The sequence below is a fragment of the Hemicordylus capensis genome, chromosome 2 (assembly GCF_027244095.1).
Source record: "Hemicordylus capensis ecotype Gifberg chromosome 2, rHemCap1.1.pri, whole genome shotgun sequence".
In the NCBI taxonomy this organism is placed as follows: domain Eukaryota; kingdom Metazoa; phylum Chordata; class Lepidosauria; order Squamata; family Cordylidae; genus Hemicordylus; species Hemicordylus capensis.
The window spans coordinates 244,983,110-245,007,192 of NC_069658.1; the positions used below are offsets into that span (position 1 = coordinate 244,983,110).

The 24,083-nt window shown below is 47.4% G+C and overlaps 1 protein-coding gene across 4 annotated transcripts; it reads left to right on the plus strand.

Moving 5' to 3' along the window:
* Positions 1-2,327: 2,327 nt before the first annotated feature.
* On the plus strand, positions 2,328-20,073 carry LOC128342605 (zinc finger protein 397-like). 4 transcript variants are annotated; one of them, XM_053290099.1, is made up of 6 exons: positions 2,389-2,466; positions 8,895-9,039; positions 9,598-10,457; positions 12,567-12,696; positions 16,114-16,374; positions 17,511-20,073. In XM_053290099.1, the coding sequence occupies exons 3-6, from the start codon at positions 9,720-9,722 to the stop codon at positions 18,581-18,583; spliced, it is 2,202 nt and encodes a 733-aa protein (XP_053146074.1). In that variant the 5' UTR covers positions 2,389-2,466; positions 8,895-9,039; positions 9,598-9,719; the 3' UTR covers positions 18,584-20,073. The 4 variants fall into 4 exon arrangements, with proteins under 4 accessions (XP_053146075.1, XP_053146074.1, XP_053146073.1 ...); XM_053290100.1 differs by lacking the exon at positions 8,895-9,039 and having other exon boundaries at positions 2,328-2,404; XM_053290098.1 differs by lacking the exon at positions 8,895-9,039 and having other exon boundaries at positions 2,390-2,466.
* Positions 20,074-24,083: the final 4,010 nt, after the last annotated feature.

Consider the following 24,083-nt stretch of genomic DNA (forward strand, 5'->3'; position numbering starts at 1 on the left):
CTGACAAGCAGCAGTGGCTGAATGCAATTGGCAGCTTAATGCTCCCCACCTGCCTTGCTGAACCCCCCCCACCAGTCCAGAGCCCACTGACACCATCCCTCTTTCCCCTCACCTTTCCCCCTTACTCCAACTCTCTACCCCCCTCACATTCATCAATATTCTAAATTATTTTTAATGTAGTAATTGATGTTATAGTGATCAGCCTCTCCTCCCTCTAAAGCAAGGATTCTCAACATTGGGTCCCCAGATGTTATTGGACTTCAACTCCCATAATCCCCAGCCCCAGTGGCGCCAGCCCCCCCCCATGGCACTTTCTGGGCTTATGTAGTTTCCTGTGCAATTCCAAATTTGCATGGAGACAACATCTGGGTCTGGGAAGCCGCCTGCCAAGGATGTAGAAAGGTCCGCAACAGCATTTCTCAACCTTGGGTACCCAGATGCTGTTGGACTGCAACTTCAACATATGGAGGCCCAAGGTTGGGAAGCCCTCTCCAGGCAAAGACTAGAGCAGGAATAGGCAACATGGGTTCGGCAGCTGTTGTTGAACTGCAGCTCCCATTACCCCCAGCCACAATAAATTCAATTACAATGGCCGGACCAACGTTGCCTACCCCTGGACTAGAGTCTCATCCTTGGGGCTAGGACGGTGCTGCTTTTGACTCCTAGTTTTCCTCAGAAAGGGAAACTGGCACATCCGACACAGACACGCTGTGGCACAGGGACAGATGAAGCCTTGTCAGCGGCTTCATCTGTCACTGGTGCCAACCAAATGCATACCCTGGGAAACATAAGAAGTTGCCTTCTGCTGATTCAGACCATTGGTCCCTGCTAACTTGGAAAAGAGACACCTTTTAATGTGGTGATTCTCTTTATTTAGCAGGGGGAGAGCAACCGGCCCTATCCATCCCCAGCACAGGACCTCCAGTGACTGTTGCTGGTGTTTGTCTTATCTTTCTTTTTAGATTGTGAGCCCTTTGAGGACAGGAAGCCATCTTATTTTATATAGACCACTTTGGGAACGATAAGCGAGGGGCCCATTTTAAAATCTCAACCCCGGTCTACTCCAACCTTGCTACGCTCCTGCACAGGTAAACCTGCAGGTTCTGAGCCACTCCATCTATAATTGACAGGGTAATCCCCTGCTAACTTGGCAAAGAGGCACCTTTTAACGTGGTGATTCTCTTTATTTAGCAGTGGGAGAGTAACTGGCCCTATTCACCCCCAGCACAGTATCTCCAAGTGACTGTTGCTGGTGTCTATCTTGTGATTGTGAGCCCTCTATCTTGGTGTTTATCTTGTGATTGTGAGCCCTTTGGGGACAGGGATCCATCTTATTTATTTATTATTTATCTGTGTAAACCGCCCTGAGCCATTTTTGGAAGGGCAGTATAGAAATTGAAATAATAATAATAATAATAATAATAATAATAATAATAATAATAATAATAGTCAATAAATACCTGACTGTGTAAACAAGAAATAATAATAATAATAATAATAAATGATAGAAATCACCACCAGCCAATTACAAAAAGCAACTGTACTGGGAACAGCCTGTATTTTGCGACAATATCTATAATAATAACAACAATATTGATAATAAAATTCAGCCATCCCAGGTCCTTGGGAAGGACTCGATGTCTGGATAAAACAAACCAGTCAATAACACCTGTCTGTGGAAACGCCTAAGGGGCCCCATTGCCTCTTACAGTGCTGCTCACACTTGTAGTCTCCCATTCAAATGCAAACCAGGGCAGAACCTCGAATCTTTAATGTTACAGCCACAAGCCAAAACAAAAGGAAAAGATTACAGTTATATAGCAGTAAATAGAGTATATATGATTAAAACAGTTTAAATCAGAATTAAAATTTTTAACAATACTGGAAACATACTAATAAGGAAAATTAGAACAATAAAAATTCCTTTTATTAAAATTTCCAGGGCAGAACCTGTTTAGCAAAGGCGACAATTCACGCTTGCTACCACAAGGCCAGGTCTCGAATCTGTGGCGGCAACAGAGGGGGAAATTGAGGAGGGGGCACAGAAGGGGCAAAGTGCATTTATGGGTGGGCGAGCGGTGTCTCATTTTTCGTTTTCTGAAACAGAAAGTGGGGAGAGCTTAAGTCAGTTGTCGCGGTGTGGGGGGAGCGCTTGCCCAGCCCCCCTGGCCATCATGCCCCCACCTCGGGAGCCGCCCTTCCAAACTAGAGCCAGGGATCGGATCGGGTGGCAAAAACTAAAATCCTGCGCGCCCAGCCGCTTCCTGGGGTGTGAGCGGGACGCACAAAGAGTTAAACGCAAAGAGCCCGGGATTCCTAGCAAGGATCCGCAACCGAGAATTCTGGCTGTAGCAGCCAGCCCGCTTCCTGTCGTCTTCTCTCCTTTCCCGGAAAGTGTGTTGGGGTGTGTGTGTGTTTGGTTTTGTAGTGAGATCTCGGGAGGGAAACGTGGCTTCGGGATTTCGGGTGAGTGGGGGAAAAACCGGGGGATTAATGGGTAGAAGGGGGCCAATGTTGCATCTGCTTTGCCGGCTGCTCGACGTGCTGCAGCCGTTGTTAGCAAATGGTCATGTTTTGGTTCCAAGCAGTGAGTGGACAAGCTTCCCACGCTGGTTTCTGCATATTTAAAAGCCGTAGGTGGAGGATAGGCTGGGCTGGGGTTTGTTTGCTGGCTGTTTCCAGATTGATTTGGATTTGGATTTTTTTTTTCCCGTTTAGAAAATCAATATATGCACGTTGTGAAGAAAGTGGAGGGAGAGAGAGAGAAGTTAGAATGAGCTGACGGGCAATCAATTCAGGACGTAGAAAAAGAAAGGGTCTTCTTCCCGCTGTGCATCTCGATGGGGTTTATTGCCACGGCCACAAGACATGGTGATGTGGTGGCCACCACCAGCTTAGATGGTTTTGAAAGGGGACTGAACAGTGTCCTAGAGACGGATAGGTTTGTCAAGGCTGTTAGCTATGGTGGCTAAGTGGAACCTCCATGTTCAGAGGCAGTCTCCCTCTGCATGGCTGCTGCTGCAGGGGGTGAAGCGTAAGGGAAGGCTGCTTGTGGGCACGATTGAATTATCTGAGTAGTCCTGGGATGCCCAGACTGGTGTCCCTAGATGTTGTTGGACAACTCCTATCAACCCCAGCCACAGTGGCTGGAGATGATGGAATTGTAGTCCAACAGCAACTGGGGACTCAAGTTTAGGAACCCCCAGGGGTAGCCATTATGGGAAACAGGATGCTGGGTTCTGTAATTCTTTGGTCTGATCAAGCAAAGGTTTTTATTTTCCATTAGCTCCAGACCTCAAGGTGGTGGAAAGGCAGGACATCACTTTGTGGAATGGATGGATGTAATTAGGCAGGGGGAAAAGAGGGAGTCGGGGCTCTGCAATTGTGTGAATTTGCAGTGAGTAGTGCCTGCATCCCTCGTGGGGGTTCTTCAACCCTTCCTCTTTGAGCATATGAAGCTGCCCTGTTTTATCAAGTCGGAGTATGTCTGCACTGACCGGCAGCATCTCTCCAAGGTCACTAGCAGTGCTACTGGACATCTGTTTAAATAATGTGCCAGAGATTTAACGTGAGACCTACTGCATGCGAAACAAGTGATCTGCGCCCTGCCACCCCAAAGAAACATAACAAACTGTCTTATACTGAGTCAGACCCTTGGTCCATCTGGTTCAGTATTGTCTGCTCTGATTGGCAGTAGCTCTCTATGGTTTCAGGCAGGATTCTTTCCCAGGCTTATCTGGAGTTGCCAGGAATTGAACCTGGAATCTTCTGCATACCAAGCAGGTGCTCTGCCACTAAAATGGGACCTCTCTAAAAGTGCCTTGTACAGAATTGGAATCCAAACAAATTAACTTAAAGCAAAGAGTACCAAAACAGAGTACTAATGAAAAAATAAAAGTGTACATATTACATTAGGATGAAAATGACCAAATAACAGAACAAGATGTATAGTGCTGTTTTCCACATTTAGAATCTCTTCATCAAGTTGTACTTTAGCAATCACTTTATCTCTCAGATCGTTATACACACAAAGAAAGCTTCAGAATGGATAAAGGTCACTCACTACTGTGAACTGAATAATAGATATTCAACATAGGAACACAGGAAGCTGCCATATAACCCCTGCTGACTTGGCAAAGAGGCACCTTTTAACGTGGTGATTCTCTTTATTGAGCAGGGGGAGAGTAACTGGCCCTATCCACCCCCAGCACAACATCCCTCCAGTGGCTGTTGCTGGTGTCTCTCTTATGTTTCTTTTTAGATTGTGAGCCCTTTGGGGACAGGGATCCATCTTATTTATTTATTATTTCTCTGTGTAAACCGCCCTGAGCCATTTTTGGAAGGGCAGTATAGAAATTGAATTAATTAAATAATAATAATAATAATAATAATAATAATAATAATAATAATAATAATAAAATCAACAACAAACAGCAAGTGCCGCCTTTGTAAAGAAGCAGATGAAACAGTGGACCATCTAATCAGCTGCTGTAAAAAGGTCACACAGACTGACTACAAACAAAGGCATGACAAGGTAGCAGGGATGATACATGCAAAAAATACAAGCTACCTGTAGCCAAAAATTGGTGGGACCATAAAATTGAAAAAGTTGTAGAAAATGAAGATGCAAAAATATTATGGGACTTCCGACTACAAACAGACAAACACCTGCCACACAATACACCAGATATAACTGTAGTCGAGAAGAAAGAAAAACAAGTTAAAATAATCGACATAGCAATACCAGGGGATAGCAGAATAGAAGAAAAAGAAATAGAAAAAAATCACAATACACAAAGATCTACAAATTGAAATTGAAAGGCTATGGCAGAAGAAGACCAAAATGATCCCAGTAGTAATTGGTGCCCTAGGTGCAATTCCAAAACACCTTGGAGCACCTCGACACCATAGAGGCCACAGAAATCACCATCGGCCAATTACAAAAAGCAACTTTATTGGGAACAGCTTATATTCTATGACGATATCTATAATAATAACAACAACAACAATATCGATAATAAAATTCAGCCATCCCAGGTCCTTGGGAAGGACTCAATGTCTGGATAAAACAAACCAGTCAATAACACCTGTCTGACTGTGGAAACAAGAAATAATAAATAATTAATATACTGAGTCAGACCATTGGTCCATCTAGCTCAGTATTGTCTGGCAGTGGCTTCTCCAAGGTTGCAGACAGGAGTCTCTCTCATCCCTGTCTTGGAGATGCCAGGGAGGGAACTTGGAACCTCAAATGTTCTTCCCAGAGCAGCTCCTAAGGGGAATATCTTACAGTGCTCATGCATGTAGTTTCCCATTCATATGCAACCAGGGTGGACCCTGCTTAGCAATGGGGACAAGTCATGCTCGCTACCACAAGACCAGCACCGTCTTCAGATATGAATCTCATTACAGGTTCAGCTTCTTAATGATTCAGTAATAGCAACATTATCTCCCAAGGAGTACTCTCTCTAATTGTTTTCATCTGTGTACAGAATGAGTTTTGTTCTGGGCAGCAGTATCAAGGCAGTGTGTGCCTATGTGCATTCAGAGTGGGAACTTCCTGATTCAACCTGAGCAGGATCTAAAATTAACCAAGTGGCCATAAAAAAAAACTTGTGAGCATGTACATGTGTGCACGCCTTAGAGGGAACATTGCTTTCCAAGCTAATATGAACACAAAGAAGATTGCTGATGTAACCCAGGAGATCTCTCACAACTATGTGAGACTTAAGCTTTCATTCCCTGTATTGAAGTTTGGATAATTTCTCAAATCCAACACTTAGGAAATCTCTCAAAAATCCTGACTCAAACCAAGGGCTTGGGTTGAGAGAGCTCATTGATAATGTCTGCAGTTTTCTTTGTATTTACATTTACTTGGGAGAGATTATAGAATTATAGGTTTTTAAAGCTGGGTGGGACCTTGGAGGTCTTCTAGACCAGCCCCCCGGTCAGTGTAGGAAGCTGCTACAACGTCCCTGAGAGGTGCCCCTCCAGCCTCTGTTTGAAAACGTCCGGTGAAGGAGAGCCTGCTGCTGCATGAGGTGGACAGTGCCACTTCAAACAGCTTTTACAAATTGGAATTTTTCCTAATGTCTAGCCTTCTGTTTCCTTATAACTTCTACACATTGGTTCTAGAAGCAATAGAGAACAAGTCCACTCATTATTGTGGGTGACAGCCCTTCAGATATTTGAAGAGGGCTATTGTATCTCCCCTCAGTCTTGTCTTCTCCAGGTGAAACATACCCAGTTCTTTCAACCATTCCTCATGAGGAATAATACCCATACCCAGTTCCTTCAGCCATTCCCGTTCAACCAATATCTGGTTGATATTGGAGAGCTGGTCTTGTGGTAGCAGGTATGACTTGTCCCCTTAGCTAAGCAGGGTCTGCCCTGGTTGCATATGAATGGGAGACTAGATGTGTGAGCACTATAAGATAGAGCTGCTCTGGGAAGAGCAGAAGGTTCCAAGTTTCCTCCCTGGCATCTCCAAGATAGGGCTGAGAGAGATGCCTGCCTGTAACCTTGGAGATGCCGCTGCCTCCCAGTCTGTGTAGACAATACTGAGCTAGATGGACCAAGGGTCTGACTCAGTATATGGCAGCTTTCTATGTTCTATGTACCCAGTTCCTTCAACCATTCCTCATGACTTATTTTTGCTTCATGTTTGCTTTAAAGGGGGCTTGGACAAATTCATGGAGGACAGGTCTATCAGTGGCTACTAGTCTGGTGGCTATAGGCCACCTCTAGCCTCAGATGCCTCTGAGTACCAGTTGCAGGGGAGCAACAGCAAGAGAGAGGGCATGCCCTCACTTCTTGCCCATGGAATTCTCAGGGGCATCTGGTGGGCCCCTGTGTGAGACAGGATGCTGGACTAGATGGGCCTTGGGCCTGATCCAGCAGGGCTGTTCTTATGAAGACTGAGGATGAAATATCTAGTTGCACACAGCAGTGAGCGACTTTATCCATTCTGAAGCATCCTTTGTGTGCATAATGCTTTATTTTATTTATTTATATATTTATTGATCACGTTTTTATACCGCCCTATATAAAATCTCAGTGCAGTTAACCATTTAACCAAACTTTAGGAGATATATTGGTTGTTAAAATACATCTTGATGAAGAAATTTAAAATGTGGAAAATAGGGTGTGTTCTATTTTATCTCACCTGATCCTTGGCATGATTGTGCACACTCGAATTTTTTGCATTTGCATTCTTTGTTTTTGGTACTCTTTGAGGTCATTTTGTTTGGTTTTTCGTTCGATCTAGAGTAACTCCCCTTCTGTTGCTTCTAGAGCAACTCCCTTCATTCTGTATAGCGTTAGGCCATTGGCCCTGTCCCGGTCCTATCTACTTTCACTAGCAGCAACACCTCAGTGTTTCAGGCAGGGAAAGGGCCTTCCCAGGTCTGTAACCTAAAATGCCAGGAAGGGGCTAAACCGGGGGCCCTCTTCAGGCAAAGCATGTGCTCGCTCTGAGCAATCCCCTGGCCCCCTTATTAAATGTGGGTCACTTCAGAAGTTGCCTTATACAGTCTGATAGTTACCCTGAGTTGTCTCCTCTGACTAGAGTTGGCTCTCCAAGGCCTCAAGCCAGTCTTTCCCTACCCTATATCTTCTTTCTTTTTTAAGCTGGATATGTTGAGGATTGAATCACTCATACACATTTAAATATTACAGTTACAAGACAGACTATTACAGTCACCAGCTTACAGCCAGACTAATTTACACATGAGTAAACTTGTCCCACTAATTTCAATAAACCAACCAGGGCTACCAGATGGGGCAGATGTGACAAATAAAACAAGCTGGATGTAAGCCAGTGAGTGTCATAGCCAAGTCCTTGGATCAGAAGGCAACAGAGCTGCATCCTAATCATGAGTCAGTGAGGCAGAACAGTTCTGAGTGCCCTTTACAAGCCTTAAAAGTACCCCCAGGGATTCATGTAGGAACATAGGAAGCTGCCATATAACGAGTCAGACCATTGGTCCATTTAGCTCAGTATTGTCTACAGAGACTGGCAGCGGTTCCTTCAAGGTTGCAGGCAGGAGTCTCTTTCAGCCCTAACTTGGAGATGCCAGAGAGGGAACCTGGAGGAGAGCTGGTCTTGTGGTAGCAAGCATGACTTGTCCCCTTAGCTAAGCAGGGTCTTCCCTGGTTGCATTTGAATGGGAGAGTACATCTGTGAGCACTGTAAGATATTCCCCTTAGGGGATGGAGAAGAGCATCTAGGAAGAGCATCAGGGAAGAGCATCTAGGTTCCAAGTTCCCTCTGGCCTCTCCAAGATAGGGCTGAGAGTGATTCCTGCCTGCAACTTTGGAGAAGCTGCTGCCAGTCTGTGTAGACAATACTGAACTAGACAGACCAATGGTCTGACTTGGTAAATGGCAGCTTCCTATGTTCCTAACCTGCATGCAAGCGTGCAGATGCTCTTCCCAGCACATCCCCATTCCTTAAGGGGAATACCTTACAGTGCATGTGGTCTCCCATACAAATGCAAACCAGGGAGGACCCTGTTTAACAAAGGGGACAAGTCGTGCTTGCTACCACAAGACCACTGCTCTGGGACACCATCTTTCTTATTTATTTATTTATTTGATTGATTTTTATACCGCCCTTCCAAAATGGCTCAGGGCGGTTTACAATTAAAACAAACCATTAAAACAAACCATTAAAACAGTAAAGAGCTAAAACAAAAATTAAAAACAATATAAGAACAATTAACAATTTAAAGACATTTTAAAATAACAGTTAAACAATCGCAATAATTAAAAACCCTGAAACGGGGCTAAAATATTAAAACCAATTAAAAAACCCTGGAAAGCCAGGCCAAACAAATATGTTTTAAGGGCTCTCCTGAAGGCTAATAGAGAATTCAAATTGCGGATTTCCGCAGGGAGCGTATTCCAAAGCCTCGGAGCAGCTATAGAGAAGGCCCGCCTCTGAGTCTCCACCAGACGAGCTGGTGGTAACTGGAGACGAACCTCGTCAGATGACCTTAATGTGCGGTGGGGATCACGCAGAAGAAGGCGCTCTCTAAGGTAACTCGGGCCTAAGCCATTCAGGGCTTTAAAGGTAATAACCAGCACTTTGTATTTTGCCCAGAAACATATCGGCAGCCAGTGCAATTGTTTCAGAATAGGTGTAATATGGTCTCTCCGGGTTACTCCAGAGACCAATCTGGCTGCTGCATTCTGAACTAATTGCAGTTTCCGTACTACGTACAAAGGCAGCCCCACACAGAGCGCATTGCAATAGTCAAGCTTGGAGGTTACCAGCTGGTGCACCACTATTTTGAGGTCATCCTCTTCAAGGAATGGGCGCAGCTGTCGAATCAGTCGAAGCTGATAGAAAGCACTCCTGGCCATGGCTTCCACCTGAGATAGCGGGGTGAGGCCTGGGTCCAGGAGTGCTCCCAAGCTGCGCACCTGCTCCTTCCGGGGGAGTGTAACCCCACCCAGCAAAGGAAGATATCTAACTCACCCCTCAGATTCTGAGCCCCCACAATGTGCACCTCCGTCTTGCTTGGATTCAGCTTCCTGCTGCCCTCTACCTGTAGTACTTTTCTAAATGTCTTTGTTCTTTTCTATTATCTCCAGAGAGAAGTCACCTCACGGCAGTCTAGAATGCTACAGTCTTCATCCACATCCCCCTTGTTCATATCAGACTTTCTGTAATGTGAGCCACGGATTACGGTGAGATCACTAGAGGTGGTGTCAGGATGAAAATGGAGGCTCAAGAGCCAATGGGCCGTGCACAGGGGGAGGGACCGCAAGGTTCTGTGAAAGACCTTCATGTCCTCCAGGCTGGGAGTATCAGTGAAGTTCTGCAGAGAATCCCAGGAGCAACACTGGTTAAACAGGAACCAGGTGAGGGGCTCCTTCAGCACTGGGAAGCCCAATGGCAGGAATTCCTGAAGACAGTAGAGTCTCCTCATTCAGGCTGGGGAAGTCCACAGTTGCCGGAGGAGCCTAAACCATGGGGTGACCCTAAGGCCTTCCTGGCCACCTTTGAGCAAGTGGCTGAAGCCTGCCGGTGGCCCAGGGAAGAATGGGCATCTTGGCTCCTGCCAGCCCTCCGGGGAGAAGCCAAGCAGGCCTTCATCAACCTAGAGGCCAGAGACAGAGAGGATTATGGGAAAGTGAAAGCAGCCATCTTGCGATGGGATGGCATGAGGAGAGAGAAGCTTCGCCAGCACTTCAGGAGCTTCTGCTACCAGGAGGCTGAGGGGCCGAGAGGGGCTTACAGCCGACTCCAGGAACTTTGCCACGGGTGGCTAAAAGTCGAGAGGCACACCAAAGAGCAGATTCTGGAGCTGTTGATTCTGGAGCAGCTCCTGACCATCCTGCCACCGGAGATGCAGAACTGGGTGAGGCAATGGAGCCCGGAGACCTGTATCCAGGCAGTGGCCTTGGCTGAGGATTTCCTGCAGAGAGATGCTGAGAGAATGGAAAAACAGGTGAGCAGATTTGTGCCGATACTCTCCAGAGTCGGTAGCAGGACATGGAATAAAGTTCTTGCAATTTCAGTACATGGCTTGGGAGCAGCAGACTGTAGCCCAGGGTTCCTCTAACTGGGGTCCCCAGATTCTGTTGGGTGAGGAGGAGGAGGAGGAGGAGGATTCAGAGCAATCATACACCACTTTTCAAAAATGAAAAAGTTCTTAAAGTGGTTTACACAGCAGAAGAAATAAAATAATGGTTCCTCTTCCAAAAGGGCTCACAATCTATAAAGAAAAGACACAAAGGAGTCACCAGCTGGCTGCCAAGATGTTTCCGGGTGAAATACAAAGTGCTGGTTATTACCTATAAAGCCCTTAATAGCTTGGGTCCAGGGTATTTAAGAGAGCGCCTCTTTTGTCATGAACCTTGCCGCCTGTTAACCATCTCCTGGAGAGGTCCGGTTATGGTTGTCACTGGCTCATTTGGTGGCAACTCAGGACCGGGCTTTCTCTGTGGCTGCCCCAGGGCTTTGGAATATGCTCCCTACTGAAATAAGAGCATCTCCTTCTCTGTTTGTTTTCAGGAAGACCCTCAAGACTCACCTGTTCTCACAGGCTTTTCATTAGAATTAATTTTAATAATTTGTTTTAATAATTGTTTTATGCTACTGTTTTAAGTGTTTCGTGTATTTTAATCTGTGCTGATTTTAAAATACGGTTTTAAATTTTGTAGACCGCCTGGAGATGTATATATTAGGTGGTATAAAAATATGATAAATAAGTAATAAATAGGGGTTGACTCAAATTCTCCCCTACAGTTCCCAAATAGTGTGCTACAAGAGGGCCTGAGGATGGTCCCCCGTCCCAAAGGGGCTCCCAGCCCAAAAAGATACACAAGGGAGACGCTATCAATAACTACTGCAAAGAAGCTATGCTGTAGGCAGTTGTGGCTGGGCAGGACAGGCTTGAGAACCCCTGCTGCAGTCAGTTTATATAGGAACACAGGAAGCTGCCATATACTGAGTCAGACCATTGGTCCATCTAGCTCAGTATTGTCTTCACAGACTGGCAGCGGCTTCTCCAAGGCTGCAGGCAGAAATCTCTCTCAGCCCTATTTTGGAGATGCTGCCAGGGAGGGAACTTGGAACCTTCTGATACTCTTCCCAGAGTGGCTCCATCCCCTGAGGGGAATAGCTTAAAGGGCTCACACTTGTAGTCTCTCATTCAAATGCAAACCAGGGTGGGTGCTGCTTAGCAAAAGGAGACAATTCATGCTTGCTGCCACAAGACCAGTTTCTCTCCATCAATTGCAGTGGTGCTGCCGGCAGAGTCAAAGACGTCTTGTTGTGACATAGAGTCCTCTGTGGCATGTAGCCTCCGCATTTTCTCCCCGTTACCCCAAAGTGTTCCTTTCTGACGATGGGGTTGTAGTTCAGTGGCAGAGCATCTGCTCTGCATGCAGAAGCTCCCAGGTTTAATTTCTGGCCTCTCCAGAGAGGGCTGGGAAAGACCCCTGCCAGGAACCCTGGAAAGCCGCTGCCGGTCAGAGTAATTAATACTGAGCTAGATGGACCAAGGGCCCAAGGCAGCTTTATCTGTTCATCAGGAGCACCCATAGCCAAGGGGTACATAGGAACATAGGAAGCTGCCATATACTGAGTCAGACCATTGGTCTAGCTAGCTCAGTATTGTCTTCACAGACTGGCAGCAGCTTCTCCAAGGTTGCAGGCAGGAATCTCTCTCAGCCCTATCTTAGAGATGCTACCAGGGAGGGAACTTGGAACCTCCTGCTCTTCCCAGAGTGGCTCCATCCCCTGAGGGGAATATCTTGCAGTGCTCACACATCAAGTCTCCCATTCATATGCAACCAGGGTGGACCCTGCTTGGCTAAGGGGACAAGTCATGCTTGCTACCACAAGACCAGCTCTCTTCACAGTAGGTAGAGTCCCTGCTTTGTATGTAGAAGGCCCCAGATTCACTCCCTGGCATCCCCAGGTAGGGCTGGGAAAGCCCCTGGCTTGAAACCCTGGAGAGCCATTGCTGGTCCAGGTAGGTAGTCCTAAGCTGACGACCCAGCCGTCTGACTCGGTATAAGGCAGCTGCCAACTTACCTTTCTTCCCTTGCAGGTGCTGACGCTGCTCGCAGAGGCGGCTGTGAGCTTCTCCGGAGCAGGCCAGGCTCCTCCTGAAGCTGAGCAGAGGCCGCTGTGCATGGAGGCCAAGCAGGAAGATGACAACAGAGAATCCAGCCTGCTGGGTAGGGATGGCTTCTGTCTTGGACTGGGCCTTAGAGCAGCTGGTGATGGCAAATGACTGTGCTGGTGCAGAAGGAAGCAACAAACGGAAGTACTTTTTTCACACAACACATAATCCACTTGTGGAATTCTCTGCCACAAGATGTGGTGACAGCCAACAACCTGGATGGCTTTAAGAGGGGTTTGGATGACTTCATGGAGGAGACGTCTATTATCAGCTACTAGTTGGAGGGCTAAAGGCCACCTCCAGCCTCAAAGGCAGGATGCCTCTGAGTACCAGTTGCAGGGGAGTAACAGCAGGAGAGATGGCATGCCCTCAACTCCTGCCCGTAGGTTTCCAGTGGTATCTGGTGGGCACTGTGTGAAACAGGATGCTGGACTAGATGGGCCATGGGTCTGATCCAGCAGGGCTGTTCTTATGTTCTTAAAACAACTGGAATAATGAGGGAGCTGGATTCCCTTTTACCAATATGGCCTCAAGCCCCCCGAACTAGGCTTGAATTCAAGCCGAACCAGGCCCGGTTCGGGTGCTCACAAAACCGAACAGGACCCGGTTCGGTTCAAGTCCAGTTCGACTCAATCGAGCCAGGTTTTCCAGTTTTGTGCACATCCCTAGCACATGCAATCATCCATGCTGTGGAGATAATTGAGAGAGAGCAGCTTTTCTCTCTCACACAAGACTCAAACCAGAGGTCATCCCATAAAACTGACTGCCAAGACATTTAGGACCAATAAAAGGAAGTACTTGTTCACACAGTGCATAACTAATCTACAGAATAGCCTCTGTGTTTACACAGCACATATATAGGTAGATGCTGAAAGGTATCATCTCACATTGTATGGGAGGAGGCAATGGCAAACCCCTCCTGTATTCTACCAAAGACAACCACAGGGCTCTGTGATCGCCAGGAGTCGACACCGACTCAACGGCACACTTTACCTTTATCTTTACATTTATGGAATAGCCTCCCCATGGCGGTTTGCTTGGCATCATCACTGTCTGCTTTTGGATGCCAGGTGAAGACCTTTCTGTTTACTCAGGCCTCTTAAAATAGGTCTTTAAATCGTTTTTTAAATCTTTCAGATTTTACTGTCATCTTTTATTTTGTTTTACATGTTTTAATTGTTTTATTGTTAGCCTACTTTCCTTAAGGAAGGTAGTTTAGGAAAAAATCTAAAAAAAGCTTACTTAAGGAAATACCTTATGAGATCACCCAGCAGAGTGTGTGTGTGTGTGTGTGTGTGTGTGTGTGTGTGTGTGTGTGTGTCCGTCCGTGTATGTGTGTGTCTGTGTCCCTATCAACTTTCCAATGCCTGGACCAATATGAACCAAATCAGGTGCAGTTATAGGCATACTTCAGTGGTGTCGTTTGTGATGATGTCATCCACCCTAATTCAAGATGGCGGACACGTAAACATTTGAGGTGCAAGTGGGCTAACTTGCGGACCACCTAACCTTTTTGGACCAAATTTGGGGCAATGCAGTGAGTGACACAAAGGGACAACTGAACAGTGTAGTTAGTGATGAGGTCATCCACCCCATTTCAAGATGGCGGATGTGTGGACATTTGAGGAGCAAGTGGGAACCAATTTGGACCAAATTTGGTACAGTTGTAGGGACACCTCAAAGGCATATTTTGTGATGATTTCATCCACCCCAATTCAAAATGGCGAATGTGTGAATTTTGAGGCGAAAATGGGCTAACTTGTGAACTGACTAACCAATTTGGACCAAATTTAGTCCAGTTGTAAGGATAGTGAAAGGAAAGTGGGCAGATTAGTTCTTACCAGAACTACTTGTTTTACTTTGTGAGCCTCCCAGAGAACAATTTGTTATGGGAAGACCAGCAAATAAAGTTGTTGTTGTTGTTGTTATTAGTTATTACTACAGAATTCTCTGCCATGGGATGTGGTGATGACCACCAGCTTAAATGGCTTTAAAAGGGGCTTAGACAAATTCATGGAGGACAGGTCTCTCAGTGGCTATTAGTCTTGATGGCTATAGGCTACATTCAGGTTCAGAGGCAGGATCATCCAATGAGTCTGACTAGCAGGAGATTTTAGGATGGACAACAGGAAGCACTTCTTTATGCAGTGCAGGATTGACCTATGGCATTCCCTGCCACAAGATGTGGTGATGGGCACTAATTTAGATCACGGTTTCTTAACCTTGGGCCCCCAAATGTTGTTGGACTACAACTCCCATCATCCTCAGCCACAAAGGCCTTGTCTGGGGATGATGGGAGTTGTAGTCCAACAGTGTCTGGGGTCCCAAGGTTAAGAAACCCTGATTTAGATATTTTTAAAAGGGCGAATTAGGCAAATTCATGATTAGGCAAATTCATGAGGACAAGTATTTCAGTGGCTACTAGTCTTGATGGCTACATGCTACCTCCAGGTTCAGAGCAGTATGCTCCAAATAACCAGTTGCAGGGGAGCAGTGGCAGGAGAGGGTGTGTGCCTTCATCACCTGCTTGTGGTGATGCCTCCCAGAGGCATCTGGTGGGCTACAATAGGAAAGAGAATGCCTTTCAAAATAGCCGCCTGGCAGTTTGCAGAAAGGATCTCAAACCACGATAGGCTTGTTCTCACGACTATAAATTGGGTGGAACACTTGTCCTACCCAGTTTTTGCGTGTGAGAACAAGCCTATCGTATTCTGAGATCCTTTCTGTAAACTGCCAAGAGGCTCTTTTGAAAGGGAGCTTTGGTAGCTATATGTGCTCCTGGGTTTAAAAAAAACCAAAATAGGAGGAGGGAGAAGTGATCATGCGGGAGCCTCGTGCTGGGTAGGACAGTGCCGTCTTACCCACCACCTATATCAGCTGTTTAATGAGGTAGGAGTCAAAACCGGCCTACCCCGCATGGGGCTGCCATGTGATCACTTCCCCCTCCTCCGACCTGGGTTTGTGCTTGCACACAATCAAAAATCGGGAGTGTGTACAGCTCCCAAATCTGGTTTGTGGTTGGGAGAACAAGCCTCATGTTACAAAAAGGCAGAAATGGTAAAAGGCACTTCCAGCCTCTAAGGGGGTTTCCTAACCATCACTGAATTACTTGTAATGGCTGCTGCTCCTGTGGGCCTGCTTCCGGAAGCTTCCTTTACACTAGGGCTGCTCATCTACTCATCAACATCTGCTCCTGCAGTTGTTGGCCTACAACTCCCATAATCCCTGGCTATTGGCCACTGTGGATAGGGATTATGGGAGCTGTAGTCCAAAAACAGCTGGGAGGCCAAAGTTGAGCTGGCCTGCTTTACACAAAAGCATCTCTTTGAAGAACTGTTTCCCTTTTCACCTGGTGTGTTGCTATTTCCCATATTTTCATTCATAAACGTTGCAGCTTTTCTCTCTCTCCCCGCCCCCCCTCGGCCAGGATTTCCCTTCTCTTTGTGATTGGGATCCTCTTTCTTTTCTCCAGCTGTGAAAGGGTGCATGAGTGGAAGTGAAGAGCGAAAATATACACCAGATGGGTCAGAGCAAGTGGGCCCATATGGGATGTCAGTGGGAAGAGTGGAAGCAAATGTTTCCCATTGGTGCAAGCAGGAAAACTTCTCTGAGAATTGGCACAGACGAGAGATCCGCCCGGAAACCTATCCAGAGAAGAGAGGGCGTGAATCCATTTCCTGCAGAGAAGATTACAGAGATGCTGAAGGCACCATCCAGCAAAAAATCTGCCATGGTAAGAGAAGGGATCCATGCACATGTTTGTGGGGAAATGTGCGTTCGAATCTCTGTGAGAGAGATCTCTCAAACCGCTGGCTGAGGATGATGGGAGTTGTAGTTCAAAAACAGCAGGAGGGCCAAAGCTGTGCGGCCCTGTGTTCGTCCAATCCCTTGCTCAATGCAGGAAACTGCTACAGCATCCTTGAGAGATGGCCGTCCAGCTTCTGTTCAAAAACCTCCAGCATAGGCATGTGCCGAAATGCGTTTCGGCTGTCCGAATCGTGGACACCTCCCTTTAAAACTGAGGGCTCCTCCGCTCACTGCCTTTGCCGCCATCATGGCGCTCCCCCCAGTCATGCCCACACACTAGCGGGGCGTCTCCCAGCTGTCCCTGCATGGTGCCAGCATGCACATGGCTTTTGTGCATGTGCTCTGGCCATGTGCGTGCTGGCACTGTGCAGGGGAAGCTGGGAGACGCCCTGCCAGTATGAAGGCATAGCTGAAGGAGGAGCGCTGGCATGGTGGCGAGCAGAGGAGGAGGGGAATGGACCTGCTCTCCTCTGCTTCAAAGGGTGTAAGACTTTGATTATAAAGGGAACAAGTGCCCGTGATTTGGACAGCCACATTACGCTTCGGCACATCCCTACTTCCATTTAGGAGAGCCCACCCCTGCACAAGGCAGACACAAACTGTTCCACTTTCAAACAGCTCTTTAAAGTCAAGAAATTCATGTCTAGCCTGAATCTGCTGCTTGGCTCATTTCAACCCATTGGTTCTCGTCCTTCCCTCAAGGAGCAACAGAAAACAACTTCTGAAGCCAACTTCCTATGTTCATCAGAGGCATCCATAGCTCAGTGGTAGAACACCTGCGTGGCATGCAGATGGTCCTGGGTTCACCTTCCATGGAGGCTGGGAGAAGACCTGGAGGGCCGTTGCCAGGCAGTGTAGACATTACTGAGCTAGAGGGACCAAGGGTCTGACTCAGGATAAGGCAGCTTCCCATGTTCTTTATGCCTTGCAATACATCTCTGAACCCACAGTATAATAAGCAGAGTCAACATACCATCTGTCTCTCTCCAGTAGTTAATTTGGCTTAACTCTTGGCCCATAGTGTCCCTCATACATAATCTGTTTTCTTTTTCATACCAACAGATTATAGGCAAGCGCGAGCTTGTGCAGAGAGCGTGAATCAACGGGAAGCTCCCGAGCAGTGGTATGAGATGTCCGCAGGCAGCTCAAGAGAGAATGCCTCCCTCCTCCGATGCGAAAGGTCGCCGATTCAGAAGACGCCATATCAATGCAGCGAGTGTGGGAAAAGCCTCAGCCGCAAGGATAACCTCACGAGGCATCAGCAGATGCACGCTGGGAAGAAGAAGCCCCATCAGTGCACTTCTTGTCTAAAAACCTTCCGGGACAAGTCGCATCTGATCCGACACGAGAGGATCCACACGGGGGAGAAGCCTTTCAGCTGCTCCGTCTGCGGGAAGAGCTTCAGTTGTAACTCGTACCTGGTCGTGCACGAACGGATCCACACAGGAGAGAAACCTTATACTTGCGCCGTCTGTGGGAAGAGCTTCAGCTGCAACTCGTATCTCCTCCGACACCGGAGGATGCACACAGGCGATCGGCCGTACAAGTGCCTCGTGTGCGGCAAGAGGTTCACTTGCAGCTCAAACCTCATTTTACACAAAAGGACCCACACTGGGGAGAGACCCTACAAGTGCTCCTGCTGTGCAAAAACCTTCCGCCAGAGGTCCCACCTGATTTTCCACGAGCGGATCCACACCAAGGAGAAGCCCTTCAAGTGCTCGGTGTGCGGGAAAAGCTTCAGCCGGAACGCGCAGCTCATCCAGCACAAGAGGAGCCACACGGGAGAGAAGCTCTACAAGTGCTCCGTCTGCGGGAAGCGGTTCAGCTGCATGTCATACCTGATCCAGCACGCCAGGATCCACCAGCGGGACAAGCCCTACAAGTGTGCGGAGTGCGGAAAGACGTTCCGGCGGAGCGCGGAGCTGACCTCGCACCAGCGCATCCACACAGGGGAGAAGCCCTATAAGTGCTTCGAGTGCGGGAAGACCTTCAGCTGGAGCGCGGGCCTGACCTCCCACCAGAGGACTCACACAGGGGAGAAGCCTTATAAATGCTCCGCCTGTGGGAAAAGCTTCAGTCGGAAGCGGCTCCTTATTATACACAGTCGGGTACATGTAGGGGAGGAGCCGTTTTAACTACTCTGCCCATGTAGGGCAGTTTGGATTCATATTTTATGGGAACTGGATAAATCCGTATTGCAGGGCTTCGCACATTTGGGTCCCTGGGGTGGAGCTTTAATGGGCCGGACAGGGTCAAAGAACACAAGCCGCCCAGCTCCTGGGAGCTGCTTGGCTTCCCCCTTCCACCAAGCTCCGGCCAGCCTCATTCCCAGCCGGCTTCGTTCTTCGTTCTCTCCCTCGCTCAGGGAGAGAATGAAGAAAACACCCAGCCGACAACGAAGCCAGCTGGGAAATGAGCTCCAGAGGCCCGTGCAGGGCCCTTCTGGGTGCCGGCCAAACCCCGTGCATGTGACGTCACTGGGGCGTGGCTGGTACATGGGAGGGGTTGCCAGGGAGAAGGGCGAACACCAGCCCATTCCTTACTAGCTACATGCCAGTTGGGTCCCCAGATGTTGTTGGACTACAACTGCCATTATCTCCAGCCACAATGGTCTTTGGCCACCGTGGCTAGGAATGGTGGGCGTTGTAGTCCAGCAACACCTGGGCACCCCTGCCATACAAGAAAAACCATCTAAATTAGTGCTGTCACCTGATTAGAGAGCTCATCATCTATTCATTGTACGTTTGGATGAGTTGATTAAGTGATTAAGTCTGCATAGAATTGCTTATGAGAAAAATAGTCCTCAGGACTACTTTTTTGTTTTGCAAAATTTGTTTGAAGTTTTTCTTCTTCCGATCTGCTGTCTCACGGATGCAGATTTAATTGATTAATCAATTCAGATTCCTTTAAACAAAGGCCAGCTCTCTGCGCCAACCCCCAGTGAAATGAATGAGTTCATTGGACTAGAGATTCATGTGTCCAGCATCCTGTTTCTTACAGTGGCTAACCAACTGCCTCCAGGAAATGAATGGGAATTGTGTAGCCCTGAACATTAGCTGATTACTTATGAGAAAATCAAAGACAGCTGTGGAAGACAGATCTTCCACAAAGACAGATGTGAGTCTTTCGAGACTCACAAAGGTATTACAGGGCAGGGGTTCTCAACCTTTGGTCCCCAGATGGTTTTGTACTACAGATCCCATCATCCCCTTTTGCTGCAGCCTGCGACGGGATGATGGGAGCTGGAGTCCAAAACCATCTGTTGAACTATAGCTCCTATCAACCCTGATTATTGGCCACTGTGGCTGGGGATAATGGGAGTTGTAGTCTAACAACAGCTGGAAGACCAAAGTTGCTGGACTAGAGATTCATTTGTCCAGCAGCCTGTTTCTTACAGCAGTCAAGCAGCTGCCTCCAGGGAAACCCAAGTCTGAGAATCCCTGTTACAGGATATTGGAAAATGGGAGGGATAGGAAACATAGTAAACCTCTGAACCTTATGCAGAGCCAACTTGGATCAGGCTATGTGCCACTGAGTTAATGCAAAGATTATTTGATTTATGGTCACTTCCTGAAACGATTTTGAACATTGCCTGGGTGACATAATAAAATCATTTCTGGGCTCAGGTGCTGAATTGCCTGCGATATCCTCAGTGGCTTTGTGATACCTGAACTGCTTGTTGCTGTGGTAGATAGTACAACCCTCAGCTCCCACCCCCTGGCTTAAGGGGAAGGGACTCTCCGAGCAAACGTGCCTCGGAAAAATTATCACCCTTTCCTTAAAAAAACAACTACATCAAGTTATCTTGTGAGATTATTTTATGTGGTGTTCATAAGATTCCTTGCAAACATGTACTAACTTGACAGGAGATGGAATTCGTACTTAAACCCCCCCCCCCCCACAAACACACCCTGCTGGATTGGTCTAGAGCAGGGCTGCACAACCTTGGCCTTCATGTAGATGTTGAACTATAGCTCCTATCACCCCTGATTATTGGCCACTGTGGCTGGGGATAATGGGAGTTGTAGTCTAACAACAGCTGGAAGACCAAAGTTGCTGGACTAGAGATTCATTTGTCCAGCAGCCTGTTTCTTACAGCAGTCAAGCAGCTGCCTCCAGGGAAGCCCAAGGAGGGCAGGAATGCAATCTCCTGCTCTTGCTCTCCAGCCACTGGTATTTAGAGCTAGACTGCCTCTGAATCTGGAGGTTTCATTTTGCTGCCAAGCACAATAGCAATCGATGTGCCATTCCTCCATGAATTTGTCTAATTCCCTTTTCAAGTTTCTTAAATTAGTGGCCATAGCCACATCCTGTGGCAATGCATTCCACAAGCTAATGATGTGTTGTTGGAAGAAGTTGCTTTCTTTGGTCTGTGCTGAATCGGCCTCTTATCATATCAGGGAGCCTGTTACTGATAGAAATAGGCCTGAAATCTGATTTAACCTGGGTTCTTTGGCAACCTGTTTGGTTTTTTAAAAAATAGACCTGTGCTTTGGCCACTCTGGATCTGAATCAAGTGCACCAAGTCAGACCCTTGGTCCATCTAGCTCAGTATTGTCTACACAGTATGGCAGCAGCTTCTCCAAGCTCACAAGCAGGAATCTCTCTCAGCCCTATCTTGGAGATGCCAGAGAGGGAACTTGGAACCTTCTGCCTGCAACCATGCAGGTGCTCTTCCCAGAGCAGCCCCATCCCCCTAAGGGGAATATCTTACAGTGCTCACACGTAGTAATCAATTCAAAAGCAAACCAAGGCAGATCCTGCTTAGCAAAGGGGGCAATCCATGCTCGCTACCAGCTCTCCTCCTCTGAGCGCCCATAGGGACTGTGCTTGGAGGAACTTGCAACACAGTGCCCCATGCAGTGGTGGGCTTTTCAAACAGAGGTTGGGCAACCATCAGTCAGGGATGCTATAGCCGTTTCCTGCCCTAAGTCAGGGGTTGGACTAGAAGACCTCCAAGGTCCCTTCCAGCTCTTACATTCTGTAGGAGCAGAGGAAGCTGCCTTCTACTGAGTCAGACCATTGATCCATCTAGCTCAGTAATGTCTACACAGATTGGCAGCGGCTTCTCCAAGGTTACAGGCAGGACTCTCTCTCCACCCTATATTAGAGATGCCAGGGAGGGAACTTGGAACCTCAGATCCTCTTTCCGGAGCGGCCCCATCCTCTAAGGAGAATACCTTACAGTGCTCACACAAGTCTCCCATTCAGATGCAACCAGGGTGGACCCTGCTTAGCAAAGGGGACAATTCATGCCTGCTACCACAAGACCAGCTCTCCTCCTGTCACATTGCTGCCCAAGCTCCTTCACCCTTCATGCTGTCACCACTGCTGCTGAGGCAGTGCAGGGCTTGGCTTCCTATAAAGGAGCCCCCACCCCACCCCACCCCACTTCACCTCACCTCACCTCACCTCCAAAGTGCTCAGTACTACATGGAGATGGCAACGCTGCCAGTGGTTGCTTTATTTGGATTTGGAGCAGCCGAAGCACAGGTTTGGGGTTTTTTTTAAATTAAAAACAAACAAACTTTGGAATCCCTGGCAAATCAGACCCAGTATCATAAGAACCTAACATAAGAACAGCCCTGGTGGATCAGGCCAAAGGCCCATCTAGTCCGGCATCCTTTTTCACTCAGTGGCCCACCAGATGCCTCTGGGGAGCCTACAGGCAAGAGATACATGCATGCACTGTCTCCTGCTGTTGCTCCCCTGCAGCTGGTATTGAGAGGTATCATGCTTCTGAGGCTGGAGATGGCCCACGGCCATCAGACTAGTAGCCATTGATAGACCTGTCCTCCATGAATCTGTCTAAGCCCCTTTTAAAGCCATCCAAGCTGGTGGCCATCACCACATCCCATGGCAAGGAATTCCATAGATTAATTATCAATTGGAAGGAACACAGGAACCTGCCATATACTGAGTCCGTCCCTTGGTCCATCTAGCTCGGTATTGTCTACACAGATGGGCAGTGGCTTCTCCAAGGTTGCAGGCAGGGATCTCTCTCAGCCCTATCTTGGAGAAGCCAGGGAGGGATCTTGGAACCTTCTGCTCTTCCCAGAGCAGCTCCATCCCCTAAGGGGAATCTCTTACAGAGCTCACACATCAAGTCACTCATTCATATGCAACCAGGGTGGACCCTGCTTAGGGAAGTGGACAAGCCATGCTTGCTACCACAAGACCAGCTCTCCTCTCCTCATTGTATTAGCAGGTCTGGAATGTCTCTGTATCCCTGAGCTGCACTGTTTCTTATGTGCATTCCAGAGCAATGTGAGTCAATGGTATCTGAAGAACATAGAAAGCTGCCTTCTACGGAGTCAGACATTTGGTCTGTTTAGCTCAGTATTGTCTCTGTGTAAAGCGGATCTCTGTTTTTAAAGCAGATGCTCTGCTTTACACACAAGAAGAGAGCTGGTCTTGTAGCAAGCATGACTTGTCCCCTTAGCTAAGCAGGGTCCACCCTGGTTGCATATGAATGGGAGACTTGATGTGTGAGCTCTGTAAGAGATTGCCCTCAGGGGATGGAGCCGCTCTGGGAAGAGCAGAAGGTTGCAAGTTCCCTCCCTGGCAGCATCTCCAAGATAGGGCTGAGAGAGATTCCTGCCTGCAACCTTGGAGAAGCCGCTGCCAGTCTGTGAAGACACTACTGAGCTAGATGGACCAATGGTCTGACTCAGTATATGGCAGCTTCCTATGCTCCTCTGCCAGTGAGCTATGGCCCCATCCCACACATCATGGAGATGCATAATGCACTGAGGGCATAGTATCCGTATCAGGCTCTTTGGAGCCCTGTGTAGGTGTCCTGAAATTCAACAGATTCCAGATCCAAACTTTGGCAGAATCTGGGTGGGGTCCTTACCATATGTACCTGGATAGAAGACAACTCTGAATTTAAGACAATCCCCTTAAAAACCAGAGGTTCAATACAAGTTGTAGCTGCATTTACTTGAAAGGGACAGGACTTTGAATTTAGGGTGACCGCTTGATTTCTAATATCAAAAAACCTGGGAGGAGTCTAGGCTTGCATTAAGTACTTTATTCTCAGGTGACATTCAAGCCTTGCTTCTGATGTGGTTAAGCCAGGGGTTCTCTACAGCTGTGGTTGGAATACATCTCCCATCATCCCCATCCATAATGGCCCTTGGGAATTGTAGTCCAACCACATCTGGAGACCCAAGTTTGAGAACCCTGGAGTTCAGCCACGTGTGAACGTGTTCCTCTCAGAATACTGTTTATTCCTTGAAACCATTAGTTATAATGAATTGAGAACAAAGCAGGTTTAACAGTGAACTGAAATAGACTTTTATAATGACAACAGTCAATCATAGTCACACTGCAGAAAAATGCCTGCATGTTTGCAGCCTCAAGTGCAAAGGAGACCAAGTTTTCCATTGTTGTTGTGACTAGCTAGCAGGTTGTTTTTAAAATTATTTTAATGTTAATGTATTTATATATACAAAAATCGCAAAAACAGTAGGTCACAACAACACATCACGACCAACGTGCAGAGATATGGAACTGTGAGAGCACCGAAAAAGGTGTTATGAAGTGACAGACTCTCTAGGCCATGGAAGTTTTGGGTACAATAAATGTGTTAGTCTTTAAAGTGCCAAAGGACTCCTTGCTATTTTTGTTGCA

What these genes read in the sequence shown, in the direction of transcription:
- LOC128342605 (XM_053290100.1), top strand. Translation starts at nt 9,720, where the DNA reads ATGAAAATGGAGGCTCAAGAGCCAATGGGCCGTGCACAGGGGGAGGGA. An exon ending in CTGAGAGAATGGAAAAACAG is followed by an intron (nt 10,458 to 12,566) that starts GTGAGCAGATTT and finishes CTTCCCTTGCAG; the next exon opens with GTGCTGACGCTGCTCGCAGA. An exon ending in CAGAGAATCCAGCCTGCTGG is followed by an intron (nt 12,697 to 16,113) that starts GTAGGGATGGCT and finishes TCTTTTCTCCAG; the next exon opens with CTGTGAAAGGGTGCATGAGT.